The sequence below is a fragment of the Vulpes lagopus genome, chromosome 19 (genome assembly GCF_018345385.1).
Source record: "Vulpes lagopus strain Blue_001 chromosome 19, ASM1834538v1, whole genome shotgun sequence".
Taxonomy (NCBI): Eukaryota; Metazoa; Chordata; class Mammalia; order Carnivora; family Canidae; genus Vulpes; species Vulpes lagopus.
This window is the reverse complement of record NC_054842.1, coordinates 2,198,626-2,221,005: the sequence shown is the minus strand read 5'-3', so window position 1 is coordinate 2,221,005 and position 22,380 is coordinate 2,198,626. Positions and strand designations below refer to the sequence as shown.

General features: G+C 41.1%; 2 protein-coding genes across 5 annotated transcripts in view; one reads left to right on the top strand and one right to left on the bottom strand.

Moving 5' to 3' along the window:
• TCAIM (T cell activation inhibitor, mitochondrial) overlaps window positions 1-17,272 on the top strand; it is a 54,516-nt gene extending 37,244 nt beyond the window's left edge. Inside the window, exons 6-12 of one of the 4 annotated variants that reach the window (XR_005984563.1) lie at window positions 5,798-5,920; window positions 8,311-8,408; window positions 9,119-9,210; window positions 12,167-12,399; window positions 12,985-13,116; window positions 13,891-13,977; window positions 15,600-15,724. Coding sequence is in view for 2 of the 4 variants with exons in the window: in XM_041733747.1 (XP_041589681.1) it covers window positions 5,798-5,920; window positions 8,311-8,408; window positions 9,119-9,210; window positions 12,167-12,399; window positions 12,985-13,116; window positions 15,600-15,840 (919 nt within the window). In the remaining 2 variants the exon portion in view is untranslated. Of the gene's footprint in view, window positions 1-5,797; window positions 5,921-8,310; window positions 8,409-9,118; window positions 9,211-12,166; window positions 12,400-12,984; window positions 13,117-13,890; window positions 13,978-14,740; window positions 15,264-15,599 lie in introns of those variants that run through there. The other 3 variants (XR_005984562.1, XM_041733747.1, XM_041733748.1) reach the window with 3 other exon arrangements.
• Window positions 17,273-21,455: 4,183 nt separating this feature from the next.
• C19H3orf86 (chromosome 19 C3orf86 homolog) lies at window positions 21,456-21,968 on the bottom strand. Its single transcript, XM_041734542.1, has one exon. The coding sequence runs from the start codon at window positions 21,966-21,968 to the stop codon at window positions 21,456-21,458; it is 513 nt and encodes a 170-aa protein (XP_041590476.1).
• Window positions 21,969-22,380: the final 412 nt, after the last annotated feature.

The following is a 22,380-nucleotide window of genomic DNA, read 5'->3' as shown; positions in this document are numbered from 1 at the left end:
TACTAGAAGTCTTAGCCTCAACAATTAGACAACAAAAAGAAATAAAAGGCATTCAAATTGGCAAGAAGTCAAACTCTTCCTCTTAGCAGATGACATGATACTGCATATAGAAAACCCAAAAGACTCCACCCCAAGATTACTAGAACTCATACAGCAATTCAGCAATGTGGCACGATACAAAATCAATGCCCAGAAGTCAGTGGCATTTCTATACACTAACAATGAGACTGAAGAAAGAGAAATTAAGGAGTCAATCCCATTTACAATTGTACCCAAAAGCATAAGATAACTAGGAATAAACCTAACCAAAGAGGTAAAGGATCTATATGCTAAGAACTACAGAAGACTTCTGAAAGAAATTGAGGAAGACACAAAGAGATAGAAAAACATTCCATGCGGGATCCCTGGGTGGCGCAGCGGTTTGGCGCCTGCCTTTGGCCCAGGGCGCGATCCTGGAGACCCGGGATCGAATCCCACATCGGGCTCCCGGTGCATGGAGCCTGCTTCTTCCTCCGCCTGTGTCTCTGCCTCTCTCTCTCTCTCTCTCTCTGTGACTATCATAAATAAATAAAAAAATTAAAAAAAAAAGATAAAAAAGAAAAACATTCCATGCTCATGAATTGGAAGAATAAATATTGTGAAAATGTCTATACTTCCCAGGGCAATTTACATGTTCATTGCAATTCCTATCAAAATACCATGGACTTTCTTCACAAAGTTGGAACAAATATTTTTTTAAGATTTGTATGGAATCAGAAAAGACCCCAAATAGCCAGAGTAATATTGAAAAGGAAAACCAATGTGGGGGGGTGGGCATCACAATGCCAGATTTCAAGCTGTACTACAAAGCTGTGATCATCGAGACAGTGTGGTCCTGGCACAAAAACAGACACATAGATCAGTAGTACAGAATAGAGAACCCAGAAATGGGCTCCCAACCCTATGGTCAACTAATATTCAACAAAGCAGGAAAGACCATATCCACTGGAAAAAGGACAGTCTCTTCAATAAATGGTGCTGGGAAAATTGGACAGCCACGTGAAGAAGAATGAAACTAGACTATTCTCTTACACCATACACAAAGATAATCTCAAAATGGATGCCTTTTAGTTTTATTGACTGTTTTCTTCACTGTGCAGAAGCTTTTTATCTTGAAGAAGTCCCAGTAGTTCACTTTTGCTTTTGTTTCCCTTGCCTCAGGAGACATCCCTAGTAAAAAGTTGCTATAGCCTATGTCAGAGAGGTTGCTGCCTGTGTTCTCCTCTCGGATTTTAGTAGTTTCCTGTCTCACATGTAGGTCTTTCATCCATTTTGAATTTATGTTGTTTATGATGTAAGGAAGTGGTCCAGTTTTATTCTTTTGCACATTGCTGTCCAGTTTTCCCACCACGATTTGTTGAAGAGACTGTATTTTTCCCACTGCATAGTCTTTCCTGTTTTGTTGGAGATTAATTGACCACATAGTCATGGGTCCATTTCTAGGGTTTCTGTTCTGTTCCATTGATTGATGCTTATTTTTATGCCAGTAAAAATATTTTGATGCCATACTGTTTTGATCACTACAGCTTTATATAACTTGAAGTCTAGAATTGTGATGCCTCCTGCTTTGCTTTTCTTTTTCCAGGCTGCTTTGGATATTTGGAATCTTTTGTGGTTCCATACAAATTTTAGGATTGTTCTAGTTCTATGAAAAGTGCTACTGGTATTTTGATAGGGATTGCTTTAAATGTGTAGATTGTTTTAAATAGTATAGACATTTAAACAATATTTGTTCTTCCAGTCCATAAGCATGGAATGTTTTTTCCATTTCTTTGTGTCATCTTCAGTTTCTTTCATCAGTGTTTTACAGTTTTCAGAGTACAGGTCTTTCACCTCTTTGGTTAGGCTTATTTCTAGGTGTCTTATGGTTTTTGGTACATCAACAGCTTTAAAAAAACTAATACTACTTTAAAAATATATATATCAGTGATTACTAAGCACTATTTGGATGATTTTATTTTTTATAAATTTTTCCAAATAAGAAATTCAACATTTCTTAAAGTTCTTGATTAGTGAAGGTTAAAACGTATGGTTTAACTATTTTATTATAAAATGAAAATAAGATGACTCCTAAATCTCAACAGTAATTTGAGTGGACTTCTCCCCATTAAAAATAAAGGGTTTAGATTTTACAAATGACTACAACTGCAAAATTAAGAATTTAAATTATTTTTGTGGCAAAATCAGGCATTAATGTCCTTTCAAAATCCAATAGAGAATTCTCATTTTAAGAGTAATGCAGATCTCTGTCTCCTAGTTCTAGAGTATGGACAGTCAGGATAACCATGTATTTCCATATTGGACAAGAAGGTATACTTTTCTCTTTGCCTTATGACTTAATTTGCATAGTTAAACTATAGGTTGTCTAGTGATCTCCTGAGATCAGATTTAAAAATCAAATTATATAATAGAAGACATTAGGTAACAACATTAGATAATAAAAGATTCATCTTTCCCTAGTGGAGGTAATAGGGTCATGGAGGAAATAAGACAAGTACAGAAATTATTGTAGAAATTATGCAAACGGACTGTGATTGTGTCTCTCAAAAAGAGATCCTAAAAAAGTCCCTGGCCAGTCATAGGACAGAAGTTAGGGGGAGAGTATGTCCAGAAAGATTTTAAAGTAAATGCCGCTCTTGTCTTACTTCCAGTTTGTCTTCATAGTTTTTTCTTAGGGAAGAATAGGATCATTCAAAAATGCTTAATGGGAATCTGCATTACTACTTACTGCATTATAGCTTACTAAGGATCTGTTACTACTGGTTTCTCTTCCCTGCATCCTAGAGTCTATATTCCCCCTAATATTAAATATTCAGTTTTACAAAAATATTTTATCATGTCATTCCCCTTAATAACTTGTGCATTATCCAGAGAAGCATTTCCCAGTTGGTACCCTACAGATCCCCAGGGACTTATGGAGGTGGCTGAGGGAAAACAAAGGAATCTCAGTGGGAGATGTGCTTTTTGGAATTTTTGAAAGATGGAAAGCAGATGGGAGGAGAAACAAGTCTTACCTCCCCTCTACAACTTAACTTGTCTTGGAAGGTCCAACCAATGTCATAAGGAAAAGAAATGATTAAGGTGATGACCCCTATTTTTTTCCACAGTAAATACTTTACCAGTTTTCCTTTCAGTTAGTTTATTTTGAAGAGATACTTAGAGCTGTGTAAACATCATTTTACTCACCACACGTGAACTCCCTAGCCCAAAGCTTCATTGGTGATTCTTGCCTGAATCATATATTACTATGATGGTTTCCAGATAGTAATTTTCTGATTTTACCATCCCTTCAAGCTGGCTCCTCTGTTCCTGTCATTCCTTGGGAAATCTCACTTTCTGATTCATTAAATCATTCCAAGCTCTTCTGGACCATTCTGCCCTAGTGTTGGAGTCAGCCATTTTGCCAGGAAGCTCTGGTTCTTTTTAGTAAGGAATGGTTTTTAGAAACCAAGACCTGGGGGCTACATGTGTTCAGTAGCTCCAGAACCTCTCCTGGCTGAAGCCAGGAAACCTGTATCTTTATCTATATTAAATGCTGTGTTTAAAAGCTTCATTTTTATCTCACTGTTTAGGAAAAATAAAAACACAAAAAAAATTGTTAAACTAGACCAGTTGATTTTTTTTTAAGGTTTTATTTATTTATTCATAAGAGACACACAGAGAGCGGCAGAGACACAAGCAGAGGGAGAAGCAGGTTCCCTGCGGGGTCCCAGGGACCCCAGGACCCCAAGACCCCAGGATTACGACCTGAGCTGAAGGCAGATGCTCAACCACTGAGCCACCCAGGCGTCCCTAGACCAGTTGATTTTTATATACTAAGTGTAAGAATTCCAGAAATCAAGTCATAAGTGTATAATCTTAAGATTATATTTGTCTACACTTAAAGACATTTTTTGTCACCAAACCAAAGACAGTATGTTGTTTGAGAATTCATTTGTCAGCAAGTCATGCTTTCTCTTCTATGATTTAAGGTAAATTGAATAACATATATTAATAAATGAGGAAAATGTTGAAAAATTATAATGTGATAGTTAATAATAGTGATGTAAAGTGGATATTTTTATTTATTTTCTTACTACATTATGCAAAGATGACAAAGTTTTTACCAGTACCCTTGAAAAGGGAGTAGGAAGAGTTATTAATTACAGCACAAAATTAGTGAATTAAAAATGTTGAATACCAGGACTTTCGGCTCAGGGCATGATCTCAGGACATGGAATCGAGTCTTGCATCAGGCTTCTGCAAGGAGCCTGCTTCTCCCTCTGCCTATGTCTCTGCCTCTCTCTGTGTGTCTCTATGAATGAATAAATAAAATCTTTTTTTAAAAAATGTCAAATACCTTTTCTTAGAGGGTAAGGTCCCGACTCCTCCTTCATGGTCTGTTCCCCCACCGCCCCCCACTCTTCTTCGCTCGTCTAATTTTGTACGTCCCTCCATCTGGGCACAGTGGTTCACCTTAGGGTTTCTTGTGCACTAGTGTGATTGGCAAGCCCTTCCTCCTCACTAATCTGCCTGGAAACATCTGATACATCTCTCAGGTTACAGGTCACATATCACCTGTTCTGTAGAATCTTACAGACAGAATTAATTCTTCCTTTGTTCCCATAGAGGTTCATCTATCCTATTCTTTATAAAACATTTTTATTTAATTATTTGAGAAAAAGAACATGAGCAGAGGGAGGGGCAGAGGGAGATGGAGAAGCAGACTCCCCACTGAACAGGGAGCCCACCACAGGGCTCTATCCCAGGACCCCAGGATCATGATCTAATCACCCAGGTGCCCCTCATATATCCTATTCTAACTTCTTTTCTCTATATTCCTTAGTAGATGTGTCTTCCTTTGCACAGTGATTTTATCTTCCTTATATCCCAACACAACACAGTATCAGGCATTTCAAATAAATACTTGATAAATGCATAAAGATTTTATTGGTTCCAAGGTTATCAGTTTGATAATTTTTAAAATGTTTATTGTGCCAGCACCTGTTTAATCATATTCTAGTTATGATGATTTCCTTTGCATATATAATAAAATTAAATTATTTTTAAATTAAATTTTAATTATGCTAAACCTATTGCTGTATTTCCAGAGATGGGATAAAGGTTTAAAAATTCAAGATACTTCAAAACCTCTCCCTTATGTGTATTACAACTTTCAGTAGGCTGTACCACACATCACTCATGTACAGGTGAGAGGATAGAACCACTACTTCCACCAGAGCAAATGGGTAAATAATGTTATGGTACAACTAATAAAGTAAAAAAGTCAAATTCAGAAGACCCATCTAATGGTGCTGGTGACATTTAAAGGGCAGTGAATATGTCCTAATGAAGGAACTTACAAGGATTACCTTGTGGGTTCTAGCTGGGTAGACTCCGACTTCTTACTTTAATTAAATCTTGGTCATTAGTGCCTGAGCTCTCAATGCTTACTCCCTCATAGTCCCTCTGGTGGCCAGATAACCACTCCAGTCTCTCTTACCATAGAGCCTCTCGAAACACCTTTCAGGCCGCTCTGTTTACTTCCCTGGTGCTCACTGCCACCCTTCTGCATGCCCCACTGAATTTAGTGCTCCTACTTCAGTCTGTACTCAACATTCCCCACCTGGTGTTTTGCTTCTACTTTGGTAAAGGTTTGGTTGGAAACTGAGTTTAACACTGGGGCTGTTTTACTGTAGTGCCTATGTCTTTTAATACTAGAAATATTTGCATTATACTCAGTAATAAAAGCGTATATCTCTGGTTTTTTTCTTTCTAGATCCTGGTTAGATAACAATGGGAAAAGTGCAATTAAAAAACTGAAGAATAGTTTGCCACTTAGAAAAGAACTAGACCGTTTAAAAGATGATCTGTCTCATCAGCTTCAGCTCTCAGACATCAGGTAACAAAGACAGAACCTAATTTAGAGGCTAAAATAAGCATATATTATCTACTGGTCAAGCTTTCCAGGAGTTAGATATTTGCATTTTTAACTTTAATTATTCTGATAACTATAAGTAATCTTCTGTTATCTTTTTCTGAAAGTAGTCAAATGTTCATCTATGTAAGAAAATTATTAATTTCTTGTTTAAAATAGTGAAGTAAGGTTTAGATACTGACATTTTTACCATAACAGTTTAATTTTTAAAGTAATGTTTATAAGAAAAATATCCTTTCCATATGCACATAATATATAAAAAGTAATTATTCCTCCTTCCTGTGTATTCTTGATTCTGTGTTGTATAGCATGACTTTTCAAAGACGTTTTCATTAACCTGGAAATCACAGTTACATAACGATAACAGGCATTTATTATAAATACAGATTTAACAGCTGTTAAAACAGTAAGGGAGGGGAAAGGGGCCCTGATGTGATGCAGCTGTGGAAGTTGCTGTTCTTATAGAACTCTGAGAAACTGTTGTCCAGTCTCGTGCTTGAACATTCCATTTATTTTTGTTGTGACCTGTTTTGTTGTTTCCAACAATTATCAGGATTCTTTTTCTTCTTTTGAACTAAGTGACTACTTGGGTATCTAATAGCACCTTTTCTGGTGCCTACGGAGTACTGATAATACATGTATTGTTCTTATATATTCAAATCATAGTTTGGGTTTTTTTTATCATGGTATTTTATAAAAGATAATTCAGATTTCAAGAAAAGTGTGTAGGCTTGGGGTGTGTGGAATGTTTGGCTTTGTGCTGATAGGTGCTTTTTTATCATCACATCAGTATTTTTAGGCCCTGCTTTGATTAATAAGGGCTTCTTCCAATTCCACAGTCTAGTAGCATGGGCTTTTCTTGCTAAGACCCAAATAATATCCTTTTTAAAAGCTTGTAAAATAAATTTATTTACATAAAAGTACCTTTTTCTACTACAAATTCTAAATGATCTGACAAAGAGGCTGGGATTAGGAAAATGAAAGGATTTTTTTTTTTTTTTTAGGATTTCTTAAACATGAAAAGAAACAAGCATTATATTACAAATATGGTGTAGAAATATCTCAGTTTTGATTTATGTCATGGTATATATCAATAAATGTAGAACACATAAACAAAAGCTCTTTGGGTTCTCCATTTTTAAGAGTGCAAAAGCTTTCTGAGACCAAAACAATTGAGGATTATGGATACAACAGCTTTCCACTATTGGAAGATTAGCCAGTGCTTCCAAAAGATGTGGAAATATTGTGACCTGTGACATTGTTTCTAACTCTAAGCTGCCTGCATGAGCGACCATTTATTAATGAGAACTGTATTTAGGGGATCCCTGGGTGGCTTAGCGGTTTAGCGCCTGCCTTCAGCCCAGGGCATGATCCTGGAGTCCCGGGATTGAGTCCCGCATCGGGTTCCCTGCATGGAACCTGCTTCTCCCTCTGCCTGTGTCGTTGCTTCTCTCTCTCTTTGTGTCTCTCATGAATAAATAAATAAAATATTTTTAGAAATAACTATTTAGTAGCTTATTTAGTAGTGTACATTCTTTTAAATTATATCATTTTCAACTGTGGGTTAAAGGAAAAATTTTGAAAATCGACTTTATCAGAAATTAAATTCATTAGAATCAATGATAGGATGAAGAAGGAACCTAAGTTTTTTGAGAGCTTGTTTTAAGTGCCTTATACCTTCACATATATTCCCTTCGATTTGTGCTACCTGTGCTAAACGAAGTGATCCCACTTTGTATGTATGAAATGGAAACATTAGGAAAGCTAGCAGCAACTTGTTAAGGTCACAGAGCTAATAAATCACAGCATTAGAATTCAAAGGTGATGTTCTGAGACTACTAACAACCAGTGCTCTTTACCTTTGCACTCCAGTGCCTCTGTGACACCATGTGAGTATCAGGTTCCATTTCGTCACTAATATTCGGTGTTCATTTATAGGATAAGTAGGTTACATGTCATAAAAATCACTTCCCCTAGAATATGACAAAAAGAATCAGATCTAGAACTAGAATTCCTAATTAGGACTTAAATCTAAAACAAAATCATCATTAAATGATGTGGAGATGAAAAAGATGTTAAGTGTTCTCCATTTAATTCCCTTGTTTTAAAATAGAAACAGCATAGTGTATTTGCTCATTTGAAATGTTTGGGTATCTGAACATAGTAGTAATATTTTTACCCTCTAGCATACCATTCATTTTCCATTTGGTTGCTTCATAACAAAATGAGCTAGTTGGAAAACATATGCCTACTTGAGAAAGAAATTCACAGAAATCAAGCAGCTGGGGGTGAATGCATGCTTCTTCCCTCAGGGAGGCCTCGTGTTAATGTGCCTGTGTACTCTGTTGTACTAGGTGGCAGAGGAGCTGGGGCATTGCCCATCGCTGTAGCCAGCTTCATAGTTTAGGCCGCTTAGTGCAGCAGAACTTGGAAATTCTTAAAAATGCAAAAGGTAAGCAATTTCCATTTTCTTTTAAAATATCACTCAGCCGCTATACACATCTATAAATTGTGGAGTAAAACTAAGTGTTAAAAGACCTCTACAGGGATGCCTGGGTGGCTCAGTGGTTGAGCGTCTGTCTTCCACTCAGGTCATGATCCCGGAGTCTGGGATCAAGTCCAGCATCGGGCTCTCTGCGAGGAGCCTGCTTCTTCTCCCTCTGCCTGTCTCTGCCTCTCTCTCTCTCTCTCTCTCTCTCTTTCTCATCTCTCATGAATAAACAAATAAAATCGTTTAAAAAAATAAAATAAAAGACCTTACAGATGTGACTTCATCACAGCTGAACTTTTAAATCTGTTTCTTTGAATAAAACAGCAACATAAAATTAGACTTTTAGGGGTGCGTGGGTGGCTCAGTCAGTTGAGTGACTGACTTGATTTCAGCTCAGGTCATGAGACCTAGCCAGTATCATTGGGCTCCACTCTCAGCAAGGAGTCTGCTTGAGATTCTCCGCCCCCCTTCACGTGCACATGCATGTGCACTCTTCCTCTCTCTAAAATAAATAAATCTTAAAAAATTTTTAATTAGCCTTTAAGCTTCTACTGAATTTAAGCCTGAATTTGTATACTAAATTTAAGTAATTATTTGCCCAATGCTAAAAAAAAAAAAAAAAAAAAGCTCATCTCTGGATAGTAACCAAAGGGTTTGTGTTTTATCATCAGGATGTACAATAATATTTACAGACCGATCCGGGATGAGTGCAGTGGGCCATGTGATGCTAGGAACAATGGATGTCCATCATCACTGGACAAAAGTAAGGAAAAGTTTCAAAGCAAAAAAACTCTGATTTGTTATAGACCTACTTTTGTTTCAAACTCTATTATGTCAGTGAACTAAAAAACTCGAGTCACAGTTTCAGCTGTTTTCAGGATCGATGTTTATTGTCATGTAGTTAAAATACTTCCGGGCCTCATTTTTAAGTCAATTTTTATATGGAAATTTTATAGTCTTTTCTGAAGTGCAGCCTAAAAAGCCTGCATTCTATTGTTTTTGGTTTTAACAAATTTACTGTGTTATAATGAACATACAATAAACTGCACATATTTAGTGTGTATAATTCAATGAAATTTAACATGTGTAAATATCCATGAAGCCATTAACACAATCAAGGTGGTGAATATATCCATCACCCACAAAAGTATGCTTGTGTCCCTTTGTAAACTCTCTCCTCCATCCCACCACCCTTCCCCAAGCAACCAATAGGCTGCTCTCTATCACATAAATCATTTTATATTACTTGAATTTCATATAAGTGGAATCACAAAGTATGTATTTCTTTGGGGGAGAGGGTTCTGTTTTCTTTATTCAACATAATTATTTTCAGATTCATCTATGCTATTGCACTTTTCAAGAACTTATTCCTTTTTATTCCCATGTAGTGTTTCATCATATAAATATACCAATTTATCCATTTATCTATTGATGGACATTGAATTATGTCAGTTTTAGCAATTAGAAATAAAGCTATTTGGAACATTATGTCCATATGCACATATATTTCCTTTTCTCCTAAAAGTGGAATAGTTAGAACATATGTTAGAGTATTTTACCTCTTAAGAAACTGCTAATGCTTGCGATGGTGGTCTTTTTAATTTTAGCCATTCTAATAGGTGTGTGGTGCTATTACATGGAAACTTAATTTGCATTTCCTTAACGAAAAATGATGGAAGTATCTTTGTGTATGCTTATTTGCTGTCCACATACTCTCTTTTGTGCAGTGTCTATTCAAATCAAATATTTGATAGAAGACATTTGGAAACCTTATCTGACAATGTCTGTGTACCTAATGTATAAAGAACTCTCAAAACTCAGTAGTCAGAAAAACCCAAACAATCCAAAAAGCCAAAACATGAACAGCTATATCACAGAAGACCTACAAATGACAAATTTTTTTGAATGGCTAAAATGAAAGATAATGGCATCACCAAAGTCTGGCAGAAATACTGGATCACTCATCCATCACTGATGGGAATCTGTAGAATGGTACAAGGACTCCAGAAAAAAGCATGACAGTACAGAACTAAACGTGTTTAACATATGACCCAGCAGTCACACCTTTGGGCCTTTATTTTAGAAAAGTAAAAATTATGTTCACACAAAAACCTGTACACAAATGCACATAAGAGCCAACAACTAGAAAAACTCTAATGTCAAACTCTGAAGGATATTAAAGTTTTATAACAGGTCAGCAGGTTGTATCAATGTCAGTTTCCCAGTTGTGATGTTATACTACTGTTTTGTAAGATGTTACCATGGGAAAACTGGGTGAAAGATGTATGTATTTACAGTTATCTGAAAATAAAAAGTGTTTTAAAGGTAGTTACCATTTATACATAGATAACTTATTGATAGGAAAATGGAGAAAGTAGGTAGGGAAATTATTTTCACAGTGTTAGAAATATATTATAAATTACTTGTAGAATTTGTGTACTATTGTTGCTTTTATTCTAGCAGAGGTTTGTGATACCTTTCCAGTCCTCTGTAAGTTGTACATCGCCAGCTCTCTATATAAAGTCTCAGTCCTTAGCACAGCACCAGGGCCTTCCCCACCCAGCCGTACCAGACTCCGGGGTTGGCCATGTGCTGCCTTTTCATGCTTCCATCTTTGTATATGCTTGTCTCTCTTCCCCCAACACACACCCGCATCCCTCTTGCTAAATACTGTATCTCTTCAGACAGATCACATTAGACTTCCTTAGAAACCTTTACTTGAGGGATGCCTGGGTGGCTCAGAGGTTTAGCACCTGCTTTCTGGCCAGGCTGTGATCCTGGAGTCCTGGAATTGAGTCCCACATCGGGCTCCCTGAATGGAGCCTGCTTCTCCCTCTGCCTGTGTCTCTCGTGAATAAATAAATAAGATCTTGAAAAAATAAAAAAGAAACCTTTACGTGAATGTCCTCTCTGTGGCACGTAGGACAAAGAATCCTGATTCTTGTTTTGTTTACTTGCACCCCACCTGAAAAGCAGGGCGCAGCTCCTCCCCACCCCACCCCCGACTAGGGAGACCTAATTTCATGCTTAAAAGTACATGGTAGATGCTCAGTGATGTTTATTGCATGGAATTGAGTTTTGTTGAAATTCTGAAAAAGTAGACTTGGAGCCGAAATACATGTCCTGTATTTCTCACACCCTTCTTTATTAGACCATGTAATCATTCTAAAATAATTTGAGGGGATCCCTGGGTGGCGCAGCGGTTTAGTGCCTGCCTTTGGCCCAGGGCGCGATCCTGGAGACCCGGGATCGAATCCCACGTCGGGCTCCCAGTGCATGGAGCCTGCTTCTCCCTCTGCCTGTGTCTCTGCCTCTCTCTCTCTCTGTGACTATCATAAATAAATAAAAATAAAAATAAAAACTTAAAAAAAATAAATAAAATAAAATAAAATAATTTAATGTAAATAATGTAAATAATTTAATAATAATAATGATCTTAAATGTTAGTACTTAAGACTTATTTTCATTTGGAACTATTTCTTTTTTTCTGCAGTCTCTTCAGTCCTATCTAAAACTCCCTAGGATTTATAGTGGTTTGTTTTGAATATTAATATTTCCAGTGTTACATTAAGTCTTTTTCTTTCACTTATTAGAACTTTCCTTTTAGGAAAACAATTTTCTTATTAAAATTTCTGAATACAATTTTTGGAATCCTAAAATTGAGCTATTGTAAAAACATTAAACTAAGTATTTCTTTTATTTTTTAAAAAATACTGTAGCTTTTTGAACGGTTACCAAGTTATTTTGACCTTCAGAGGAGGCTGATGCTTTTAGAAGACCAAATAAGCTACCTTCTCGGCGGCATACAAGTGGTTTATATTGAGGAATTGCAACCAGTATTGACGCTTGAAGAATATTACTCTCTTCTTGATGTGTTCTATAACAGACTGTTGAAAAACAGAATACCCTTTCACCCTAGAAGTCTGCGTGGTTTACAAATGATCCTTAACAGGTAAATATCTAAAACAAGAACTATTTTTATTCTTTTACTTAGATGTGTGTGAGTGGATTAAATTGTTTTGTGTTTCAGTGTGTGATTCTTAGGAACTAAAGAAAAGAATGTCACTCCTGTTAGCAACACTCTTACACATTAAAAAAGTCAATATGAAGGGATTGAAGGATTGACTCTCCAGAACATTCTTGAAATACAATGCTACTTACAGGGCAAAGTTAATCCTATAGAAAACTGTCTAGGATTAAACTAATGTTGAATCAATAGCCCACATTTTTTGTCCACGTACTATTTTCACAACCCGTGCTTGGTGCTAAATGCACACCTTACCTCATACCTCACCGTGAAGTGAGCTACTGCCTCCATTTTACAGATGAGGGTGGCCACAGAGTGAGGAAGTATGTGGTTACTCTGAAAGTGTGTCTCTTTGGGGAACAGCAGAACTTAAAGCATAATTTTACTATACTTTTAAAGTGGATTTTCTTGATGAATTCCTTCATTGCTCATCAGACTAATATTTTATTTGGACGTAGAGTGGGGAACGAGGGATGAGTGATTTTTCCTTTTATGTGTATTTTGTTACAGTGACAGATATGCTCCAAGCTTGCATGAACTCGGGCACTTTAACATCCCAACCCTCTGTGACCCAGCTAACCTCCAGTGGTTTATTCTCACCAAAGCCCAGCAGGCAAGAGACAACATGAAAAGAAAAGAAGAGTAAGTGCCATGAGCCTTTTGTAATGTCCTGCCAGTCTGTTAAAAATCCAGGTATTCAGAATTCATAAATATGGGACATAAAAACTGCATGAAACTTAGGAAATTGACTGATTTGTGTACATTCCATGTTTATTTATCCCCTACCCCATTCTGCCAGGCATTGCATGTGGTGTTTAGGTCTGATGATAACAGCCTAAATTATATTACCACTATGTACCTCCATTTGACAAGCCAGGCTTGTTAGTATAAAAGTCAACTCAGGAGCAGAACAAAAGATAAGAATAACAGAAAGAAATTCTCCAGATGGAAAAAGGTGGCAACAAGGAAAAATTCAGTTACTACTTGAATAACAGGAATCTTTACTGTTTAAAACTTTGAGAACTACTGATGTAAAGCAAGCTTCGTCTGCATTTTAAGTAAATGAGAGGTACCCAGGGAGGGAAAGGCTGTTCCCCACTGTTTCCCTAGTGGAGGGGCCAGCCCTGGAGAGGGCCTCAGCAAAGGTTGCCCTCTCTGGCTCGATCCTCCTCCAAAATTGCACCCCAGAAGGACTGATGGGCACTCCTGATTATAAAGGTTGTGGCCTAAGGGTCAGGGCAACCCCCAGGGAGGAGGCCAGAGGCTTCTCCGAGTAGGAATGGGAATGCATGGCCCTGCCCAGAGATGTGTATAAAGATGTGTCATTGGAGAACTACACAGTAACTTGGCCATGATATGAGGCTCTCCGTTTCTAAGCCAGACTGTTAATATCTTTTTTTTTTTTTTCTGAGCCAGTGAGAAAAGTCCTTTATAAAAAAAGTTTGTCAGTCCCTGCTGTTGGTGGTACCTATGGTTCTTCCTGTCTGATCCTGGGAAAAGCAGGTACAGGTCCAGCTGGGACATTCTGAGAGCCCCATCAACCCTAACTGCTGTCTGCCTTCTCTAAGCAGCCTTGTCTAGAAGGAGTTATCTTACAGAAAAGACTAGCAGCACCTGAGAAAGTGTTCTGTGTGTTGCTGAAGGGAGTGAGTCAGCAACTACACACTCCTGCTACTAACCGCCAGCTCACTGCAATGACCGTTTCTGTTTCCAAATCTTTTTCTGGCTTATGGATATTTCATGGTACTCTTCTCCTTTATGCAGAGATTAAGTAAATAGGGACACCTGGGTGGTCAAGCATCTGCCTTCAGCTCAGGTCATGATCTCAGGGTCCTGGGATCCAGCCCCCTGGAGTCTCCCTCCTGAGAAGTCAGGAGTCTGCTTCTCTCTCTCCCTCTGCCCCCTGCTTGTGCTCTCTCTCTCTCTCTCTCAAATAAATGGATAACATCTTTAAAAAAAAAAAAAAAAAAGGGAGTGGGTAAATAGAGGTTATTTGGGTATTTTTAACCAGTGCAATACTTAAACTTCTTTGGGAATCCTTGACTCTGGCAGTTTTGCTTTGCTCCCCTTATTGTGTGGGCTTCCCAAGTGATGTCCATGCTGGTCTGCACACCTCTCAAGGGTGTGACAAGGTGGAGGCCTCTTTCGCACATCCCAAGATTCAGAAGATTGAAACTATTTACCCAAATATACCTCTAATCATTGGCCACCTGTGGGAGAATGCATTTAAGATACTGAGTTCTGCCCTGATTTGTCTGCTTTGTAGGCCTTCACTCAAGCCCTTGATGGAACAAGAGGCATTGCAGCCCACAGGCCAGGGATGGGCATAGAAGAAAGTGGAGGGGAAGTGCCTCCTCCCCAGCTCCCTGGTCTTATTGTGAGCCTGCTGAGTGTTTGGAAGTCTCTAGAAGTCATTACTGCCCAAGGGTCAGATTGGAGGTGGTTCCTAAAACCAGGGCTTTATGCTTTCTTTGGTCACTAACAGCTGCTCATTGAGGCAGGATAAGAATATTTTAAATTATGTATTAATTACCTTTACCTATTGCTGCTAAAAGATTTAACAAATTCTTTCAGAGATACATGCTTAGGAACTATTGGCATGTCTTCTAAGCATGTTATTTACCCTTTGTGGATACCATTTTCATTGTTGAGAGTAGAAGGACCTGCGGATGGCACTAGAGGGTATTATGCTAAGTGAGATAATTCAGTCTGAGAAAGACAAATACCACATGATTTCACTCATATGTGGAATTTCAGAAACAAAACAGATGAATATAGGGGAAGGGAAGGAAAAATAAGATACAGAGAGGGAAGCAAACAATATGAGACTCTTAAGTCTAGGAAACAAACAGTTGTTGGAGGGGAGGTAGGTGAGGGGATGGGGCACTGGGTGATGGGCATTAAGGAGGTACGTGATGCGATGACACTGGGTGTTATATGCAACTGATTAATCAAATCACTAAACTCCACCTCTGAAACTAATACTACACTGTATGTGAACTAGCTTGGGCTTAAATAAAATCTTGAAAGAAAGTTAGAGCTTCAATATATAACATTAATCTATTTTATGTTCTTTTATTTGGTGATAGCTTGTAGCAATATTATGTTTATTTTCAATATAACAGGTTAAAGGTTATTGAAAATGAATTGATACAGGCTTCAACGAAGAAATTTTCCCTGGAAAAGTTTTATAAGGAGCCCAGCGTTTCTAGTAAGCAAATGGTGGACTGTTGTAAGAGACTTCTAGAACAGTCACTGCCTTACCTGCAAGGGATGCACCTCTGCATTTCACATTTTTATTCTGTTATGCAAGATGGAGACCTTTGTATTCCTTGGAACTGGAAGGATGGAGAAGCCATTAAGTAACACAGAAATCTGTATTCTTTTTGAAGAGATAAGAAACTGTTAAATTTATTTAAATCCACAATTTGATATAGCAGTATTATTTACATATTACAAGTAGGAAGTCTCTAACTGCTGCTCTAAAAGTAAACCTTTTTTAAAAATTAATTTCTGCTACATAACTTGTTTTAAAAGGTTTTATCTCCCAGTCTTATGGTGTTTCTTATCTGATTGGCATGATTGGGTAAAAAGATGTCAAAATGAAAGAACCTATTTTTAGCAGTATGTAAAAGAGGGATTCTACAGAGGTAAGGAAATTGTATATTTTTATATGAGTGAATGTGGCTACTGTTTGAAACAGGTCTCATTCAGCATAGCTCTGGAGCAGTGGAACTCATCCAGCGTGCAGCTGTAGAATTCATCTGTGTCCATATGAACAGGGGTTTTGCAGCCAGTAAGGGACAGTTGCACCAAAGCAGGAGAGCAGCAAAACTTAGATAACCAAGCTTTTCCCTAAAGAAAGAGTAGAAGGAAAAAAAAAAAAAAAAGCAATTGGGTGTATAAATACTATTGACATTGTCACAAGCAGTCCGATACTAGTTTGTTAAAACATCTTAGTGACAGAAAATGTAGGTTTAAATCTGTAAGTTTTCCGACCCATTAAAATATTACAGCTGTTGGTAGCATGACACTGACACACAGTAGAGGTCTTTGAATCAGTGAGGTGACGCCTTTGTCTTTGTGGACAAACTATCCAGTAAATAGGGGTAGGAATGACTCGGGCCATTCAGGATTTCTGGCACCCCTCAGTGGGTCCTCCTGCCCCTGCCAGCCCCTGTGAGCACCCCCATGCCCACCTCGGCCCCCGGGGCCACAGGGGGCCCTCTCTGCAGACACAGGACTCCTCTCCACAGGCGTTTCCCTTGGATAATATTATTTCACCAGATCCAGAACCTCTTCGGCTCGTTTCTCAAGAGGACCAGGTGAATCCCGAGGTGGGATGCTGTGTTTGTAGCCCCTCCTGCTGAAGAAAAGGGAAAGGAATTTTTTCCTCCGTGCGCCAGAAAGAAAAGGAGCTGTTAACAGCCATTCTTGAGGCACATTTTAGATTCATCAAAACACTATTATTTAAACTGTTAAATTCAAATATGTGTTCAAAAGAAATACTGATTTGTAGTTTTTCTGGTTTGTGCATATCATCTCTTTGAAGCTTCAGTAACAACTCTACTGATTTTTTTTTCCTAATGTAAGAATGTTGCCCTTAAAGATTTTCCAGAGCCAGATGATGAGAGTAAAAATCCCTTCCTTAGAGATTACATAAGGAAATTTATTGAAAAATTGGTTTGGATTATGCCATTTCTAATGGCAACTAATAACAGAATCCTTAGTGATATGTTTTGAATTGGACTTTGTCCCAGAACTGATTGTTAATAATAACATAATAAATAGTACATTAAACAGATTGTTTTTATTGTCATTCAGTTATTAATAGTTTTACAACTATTGCAACATAGTAGGAAGTTATAAGAAATTGCTGGCCTCCATGACTGCCTCTCCCTGTCTAACACAAAGGGGGAAACCTCCGTCCCCCCACTGAAAACTGGGACAGGGACAGGCCCTTCCGACTGAAGCCATGGGTGGGAAACGGTCTCCAGAGGGACCTGGGCTCCAAACCCAGGCCGACCTCTCCCGAGGAAGCAGCAGGCCCTACCTCCTCCTTTATTTCTTAAAAGACCTAAGGTCCAGACAGCCTGCCTGAGCTAATGAGAGGCGGTGGGCATTGGGAACTGGACAGGTGAACAGGAGGGTGCAGGGCTGTGTCAGAAGTCAGCTCACAAAAAAAAAAAAAAAAAAAAAAAGAAGCTCACTTGTGGAACCTCTAAGACTGTGTGTGCATCCCAGGCAGCGGTCCCTGAAGTGGACCCCTGCAGCTCAGACCACTGTCCCAGCGCCCTGGGACTAACCCAGCCTCAGCACCCCACCCCACCTGTCCTGGAGGGACCTGCCTGAGCTTCACCGGAGCAAGCCAGTAAAGACCACATCAGTCCTGTGGAGACTCATGGCTCCAAGACTCTGGGCTCTTCTGCAGGAGGCCATGGTCCTGGCAGCCTTCTGCCACAGGCCGCAGAGCTGGGAACCCAAACTCCCAGGAGGCTAGCTCCCAGACCCAGGGTGCAGGAGCCACTGATGCATTGGGTGAGGCCTGGCAGCTGGCACCGCAAACCGCCTCCCTGTTTCAAGAGTGCCTCTGATCTCTGCCACCTGGCCACAACTCCAGCCATGAGCTCCCTGACCTGGCAGGGCCACCCAAGTGCCTGTCCCAGGAGTAGGAATTGACACAATCCCCAGGGCACCTAAGTAGGACTCCTCGTGGCTCCCGGCACTGAGTGATCCTCGACAAGGCCTCACTTGGCCTCAGTCTCCCCATCCGTAAAAGGAGACACTGGGTCGTGTTCTTGGAAGTTCTTCTCACCCTCAGTGAGTCTGCCCCAGGAATGCAGACCCCTCCCTTGGATGGTCCTGGCTGCCAGCCCGGGCACCCCTCACTCCTGAGCAGTTGAGACAAGGAAGAGGAGGTGAAACAGCCCGTGGCCACACAAATCAGAGTTGGTGTCATGGGGCCCTCTTCTAACCCCACTTCCCTGCTACTACAACCTCAGTCTACTGGTCACTCGAAACCCTTCCCTCATGAATGCATACCTGTTATGGGGCATTATAGGAATATTTCCCCCTAAGGTGACAAATGTTGCACATGGGGAAACTGACACCCAAAATAAAGGGGAGACTTGGCCAAGGGCACACTGCCTCCTGGAGGCAGGAGAGGTGGGACTAGAACCCAGGTGTCCCAAGGGGTATGAGGGGAGGGGTCTGAGCCGGCAGCAGCACCCCCAGCCCTGCAGGGCCCATCACCAGATTCCACGCTGGGTGTAGGTGGACCATGTCAAGATCAGATGTGCCCTGGAGCAGTCCTTGTCCTGGCAGGTGTGAGGGCATAGCAGACACAGAGACCTTACGTGGTGAGGGATGTGAGGCCCCGCCACTGTGGTGTGGGTGAGTCAGCAGGCAGCAGGGCCATCCTGGCACCTATGGGACTTGTAAGAGCAGGGAGGCCTGGCAGCCACTCAACCAGATGGCTCCACAGCCTTCGTTCTCCCCATTCCAGTCAGGCCTGGGTGCACTCTGGCACCCCACAAGTGCCTATGGGCATCATTCGTGCAGCATTTGCACACATCTGCCCCAAAGTCCATCATAGCAGCTAATGTGAAGGAAACCGATTCAGCACAGGGTGTGGCCCACCATGGAGGAGGCCATCAGACTTCACCCTCCGAATCTTTTGGAGGTTGTCCATTTTTCATTTTCCCTGTCAATACCACAGGCATTGCCCTAGACCTAGTGTCAGCACCCATGAGTCAGAGACTTCCAGGTCAGCAGAACTGGCAGTGTAATCCGCCGGAGGGACGATCTATATAGACACCGGCTCCAGACCCCGCTTCCACCCCCACCCCACAAAGCAGGATGTTTAAACTTTGGAGCAAAATCTTGGCTGAATGATTTCCTGATCTTTTTCCTATTAGTCATTGAGCAAACACTTAGGAAGCACCTACTGTATGCAGGCAGTGGGAACACAGCAAGACCAAGCAGACAAGAGCCTGCATTTGCTTTATGCTTCTTGGGGCTGACACAAATTACAAACCGGGTAACAGGTGCATTCCCTCACAGTCTTGAAACCAGAAGTCCAAAATCAAGGTGTCAGGGAGACCATGCTCCTTCCAGAGGCCTGGGAGGACAGTCCTTTCTTGGCCTCTTCTGGGCTCTAGGGCTGCCAGTGTTTCTGGTTTGTGGCCACATCACTCCAATCTCTGCCTCTGTGTGTCGGCTCAAAACTCACCCTGTGTCTCTCCTCGAAGAATGCAGGTGAATGGGTGTAGGGCCTACTGGATAATTTAGGTTAAGCCTCTCCTCTCAAGACCCATAACTTAACCACATTTGTTAGAGAAGGTCGTATTCACAAGGTTGCAGCAGTTAGGACATGAACACATCCTTTGGGGCCACCATTCAATCCACTGTCCTGGTGACTGGGGGTCACCATTGCAAGCCCCATTTATTTTAATCTTCCCTTGAATGATGTTGCAGAGGGAACCCACCATCTGTGAGCAACATGCCAAGTCCACCTGAGACCCTGGTAAGGTGCACACTCTCCTTCCTATTCGAGCATTATTTCACATCCACTAGCCTTCCCAAAGTTAGAGTTTCCTGGGATTCCAGGCTCCACCTAGCCTGCCCTATTTACTGGGTATTTGAATTGGTTCCAGCCTCTCACTTTTCTAGTTTGTCTGCAGTGAACTTGTCTGTGCACATGCTTCTCTTTTCTCCTTGGGATGCTGAGTTCCAAGTTAGAGCTGTGTTGTAGGCGCTGCCACTGACCTACTTGGTGCTGCTCAGCATGAAGCCATACTTCCTACATGCTCTGCAGAACCAGAGGGAATTCCTTTAAGCTTCTCTACTTCAGACTGAGCACCATAGTAAATTTTTTCAGTAGAGTGCCCTGGAGGTGCATTGCAGGAGGCAGGGGCCCCTCCTGCTGATTCTGGAGGCTGCACAATTGGTCAGAAGTATGAGTGTGGTGGCAACCCGTGGAGATTTGCCCAGAACACATGGCCCCAGCTGGGCCTGGTGGCCCTTTTGACACTGTGAGTGCCTGGCCTCCTGCCATTTGGTGTCCCCAGGGCCTCACTCATCCCTGGTTCCTGTTGACATAGTGATAGACAGTGAAGTTGAGAAGGCCTAGCAGACAGGCTTGCTCACCCCTACATTGTACAGGGGGGATACTAAGACCAGGAGAGGCAGGATTCTGACTGGGTCACAGGACACATCGACTGCAGAATCAAGGCTGGACCCATGGGCTTTTGCTCCCCAGGCCTGAGAACTGGGGCTTCCTGGGGTCCTCATTCTGAGCCCCTACTTACTGTCTCATACTCCAGCATAAATGGACCAGTCACTCCATTCCTGAGGGTCAAGCAGCTGCCCATTGTCCCACCAAAGCATCATCCAGAGCCTATCCACCAGGGGAGGCAGACCTAGAAGGGCTGCCCCGCCCAAAGGCTCTGTCCACCTCAGAATGCCTCAAGGAGAGCTCCTGGCAAGGCTCTGGCCACTTTGTACTCATGGCCCAGGGTAGCCCTGAGTTCCACCCCCTGGGCTGTACCCAGAAACACAGGGCCGACAGGTCCTACACATCCTGGTTTGTTCCTATCTCAACCAAAGAGGTATCCTTCTGGCTCTGGCTGGGACCAAACATACTGCTCTGATACCAACATCAGAACCAAAGTATTAAACACCAAAAACTTATGAGCAAAATACTAAGGTGGCTTGAGAGGTAAAAGAATGTCTAACTTACTTTAAAAAAAAAAAAAAAAAAAAAAACAACAAAAAAAGAATGTCTAGAAAACATTATGTGTCAAAATCTAAGTTAAATTTATATGGGGTTTGAAAGCAGTTGGTGTGTTCTTCTAAGAAGTCCTGTGCGCAGTCCTGTGCGCTTCCAGGGGAGGCAGAAGCATCCTCAACATGAGCATGATGGCGGGCTGTTCTGACCATGAGTGTCTCAGAAAGGTGTGGCCACGCAAATACTCATAAATTCAAAAGGAAAATCGGTTATTCCCAGTAAGGACATTTTTCAGCTTGCAGGTGAAGGCCCAGGGGGCAGAAGGGCTGGGAAGAAGGGAAGAGCCTGGAAGTAGAGGGGTTGGTCCAAGGGAGCCACATGTTGGCAGAGCACCTCCTGGTGGTGAGATGGTAACAGGAACTGCTGAGAATGGTGGGGAGCTCCTTGCTCCAGCCTTAGCCAGGCCGCGGGTCGGTAGGGATGGGAGGGAGTGCCTGGAGCCAGTGTCTTTCAGTGAAGCCTTAGGAGGCAGTGGAAAGGCCACTTTCTGCGCAGGTGTGCTGGATGGGCCCTGGTCATTGAGAGGAGCCCCCTGCATGCTCCCATGCTGAGATCTGGGCCTCTCTTGGGGCTTCTCCACAGAAGCTGGAGAAGCTTCAGGTACATCTGCCTTCAGTGGTGGGTAGGTGAGTTCTCCACTTACCTCGTTTACCCAGAAAAACGTATCTAGAGGTTTCTTCCCTTGTCCAAATGGACTCTTAGACATAGCTACAAAGGAGAAAATTGAGACAACACAGGTGTTGTTGGACAGCTAAAGGTGTCCATAGTGGGGGCAGAGGGCTCCCTCTACACAGTCAGGGTCAAAGGGAGCCACCAACCCCTGGGCGAGGATCAGATAGCCTGTGCCAGGATTCGGTCAGGGAGACAGATGCTTTCCCAGATGCTTCAGAAATCCTCCCAGGGCCAGGAGCAGGCCTTGCTGGAGACTCCAGATGAATTCTAGTGTCTTTTAAAACATGTCTTTTCAAATTTTTAAATTTTAACCAAGTATACTGAGAAATATACTTTAAATCCTGACCTACTTCAGAAGTGTATTTGTGTATGTTGTATGATGGATACTAAGAATTTCATAGAACTTAAATGGTTATGTGCAACAGTCTTGGTATTTTCTATGCAAT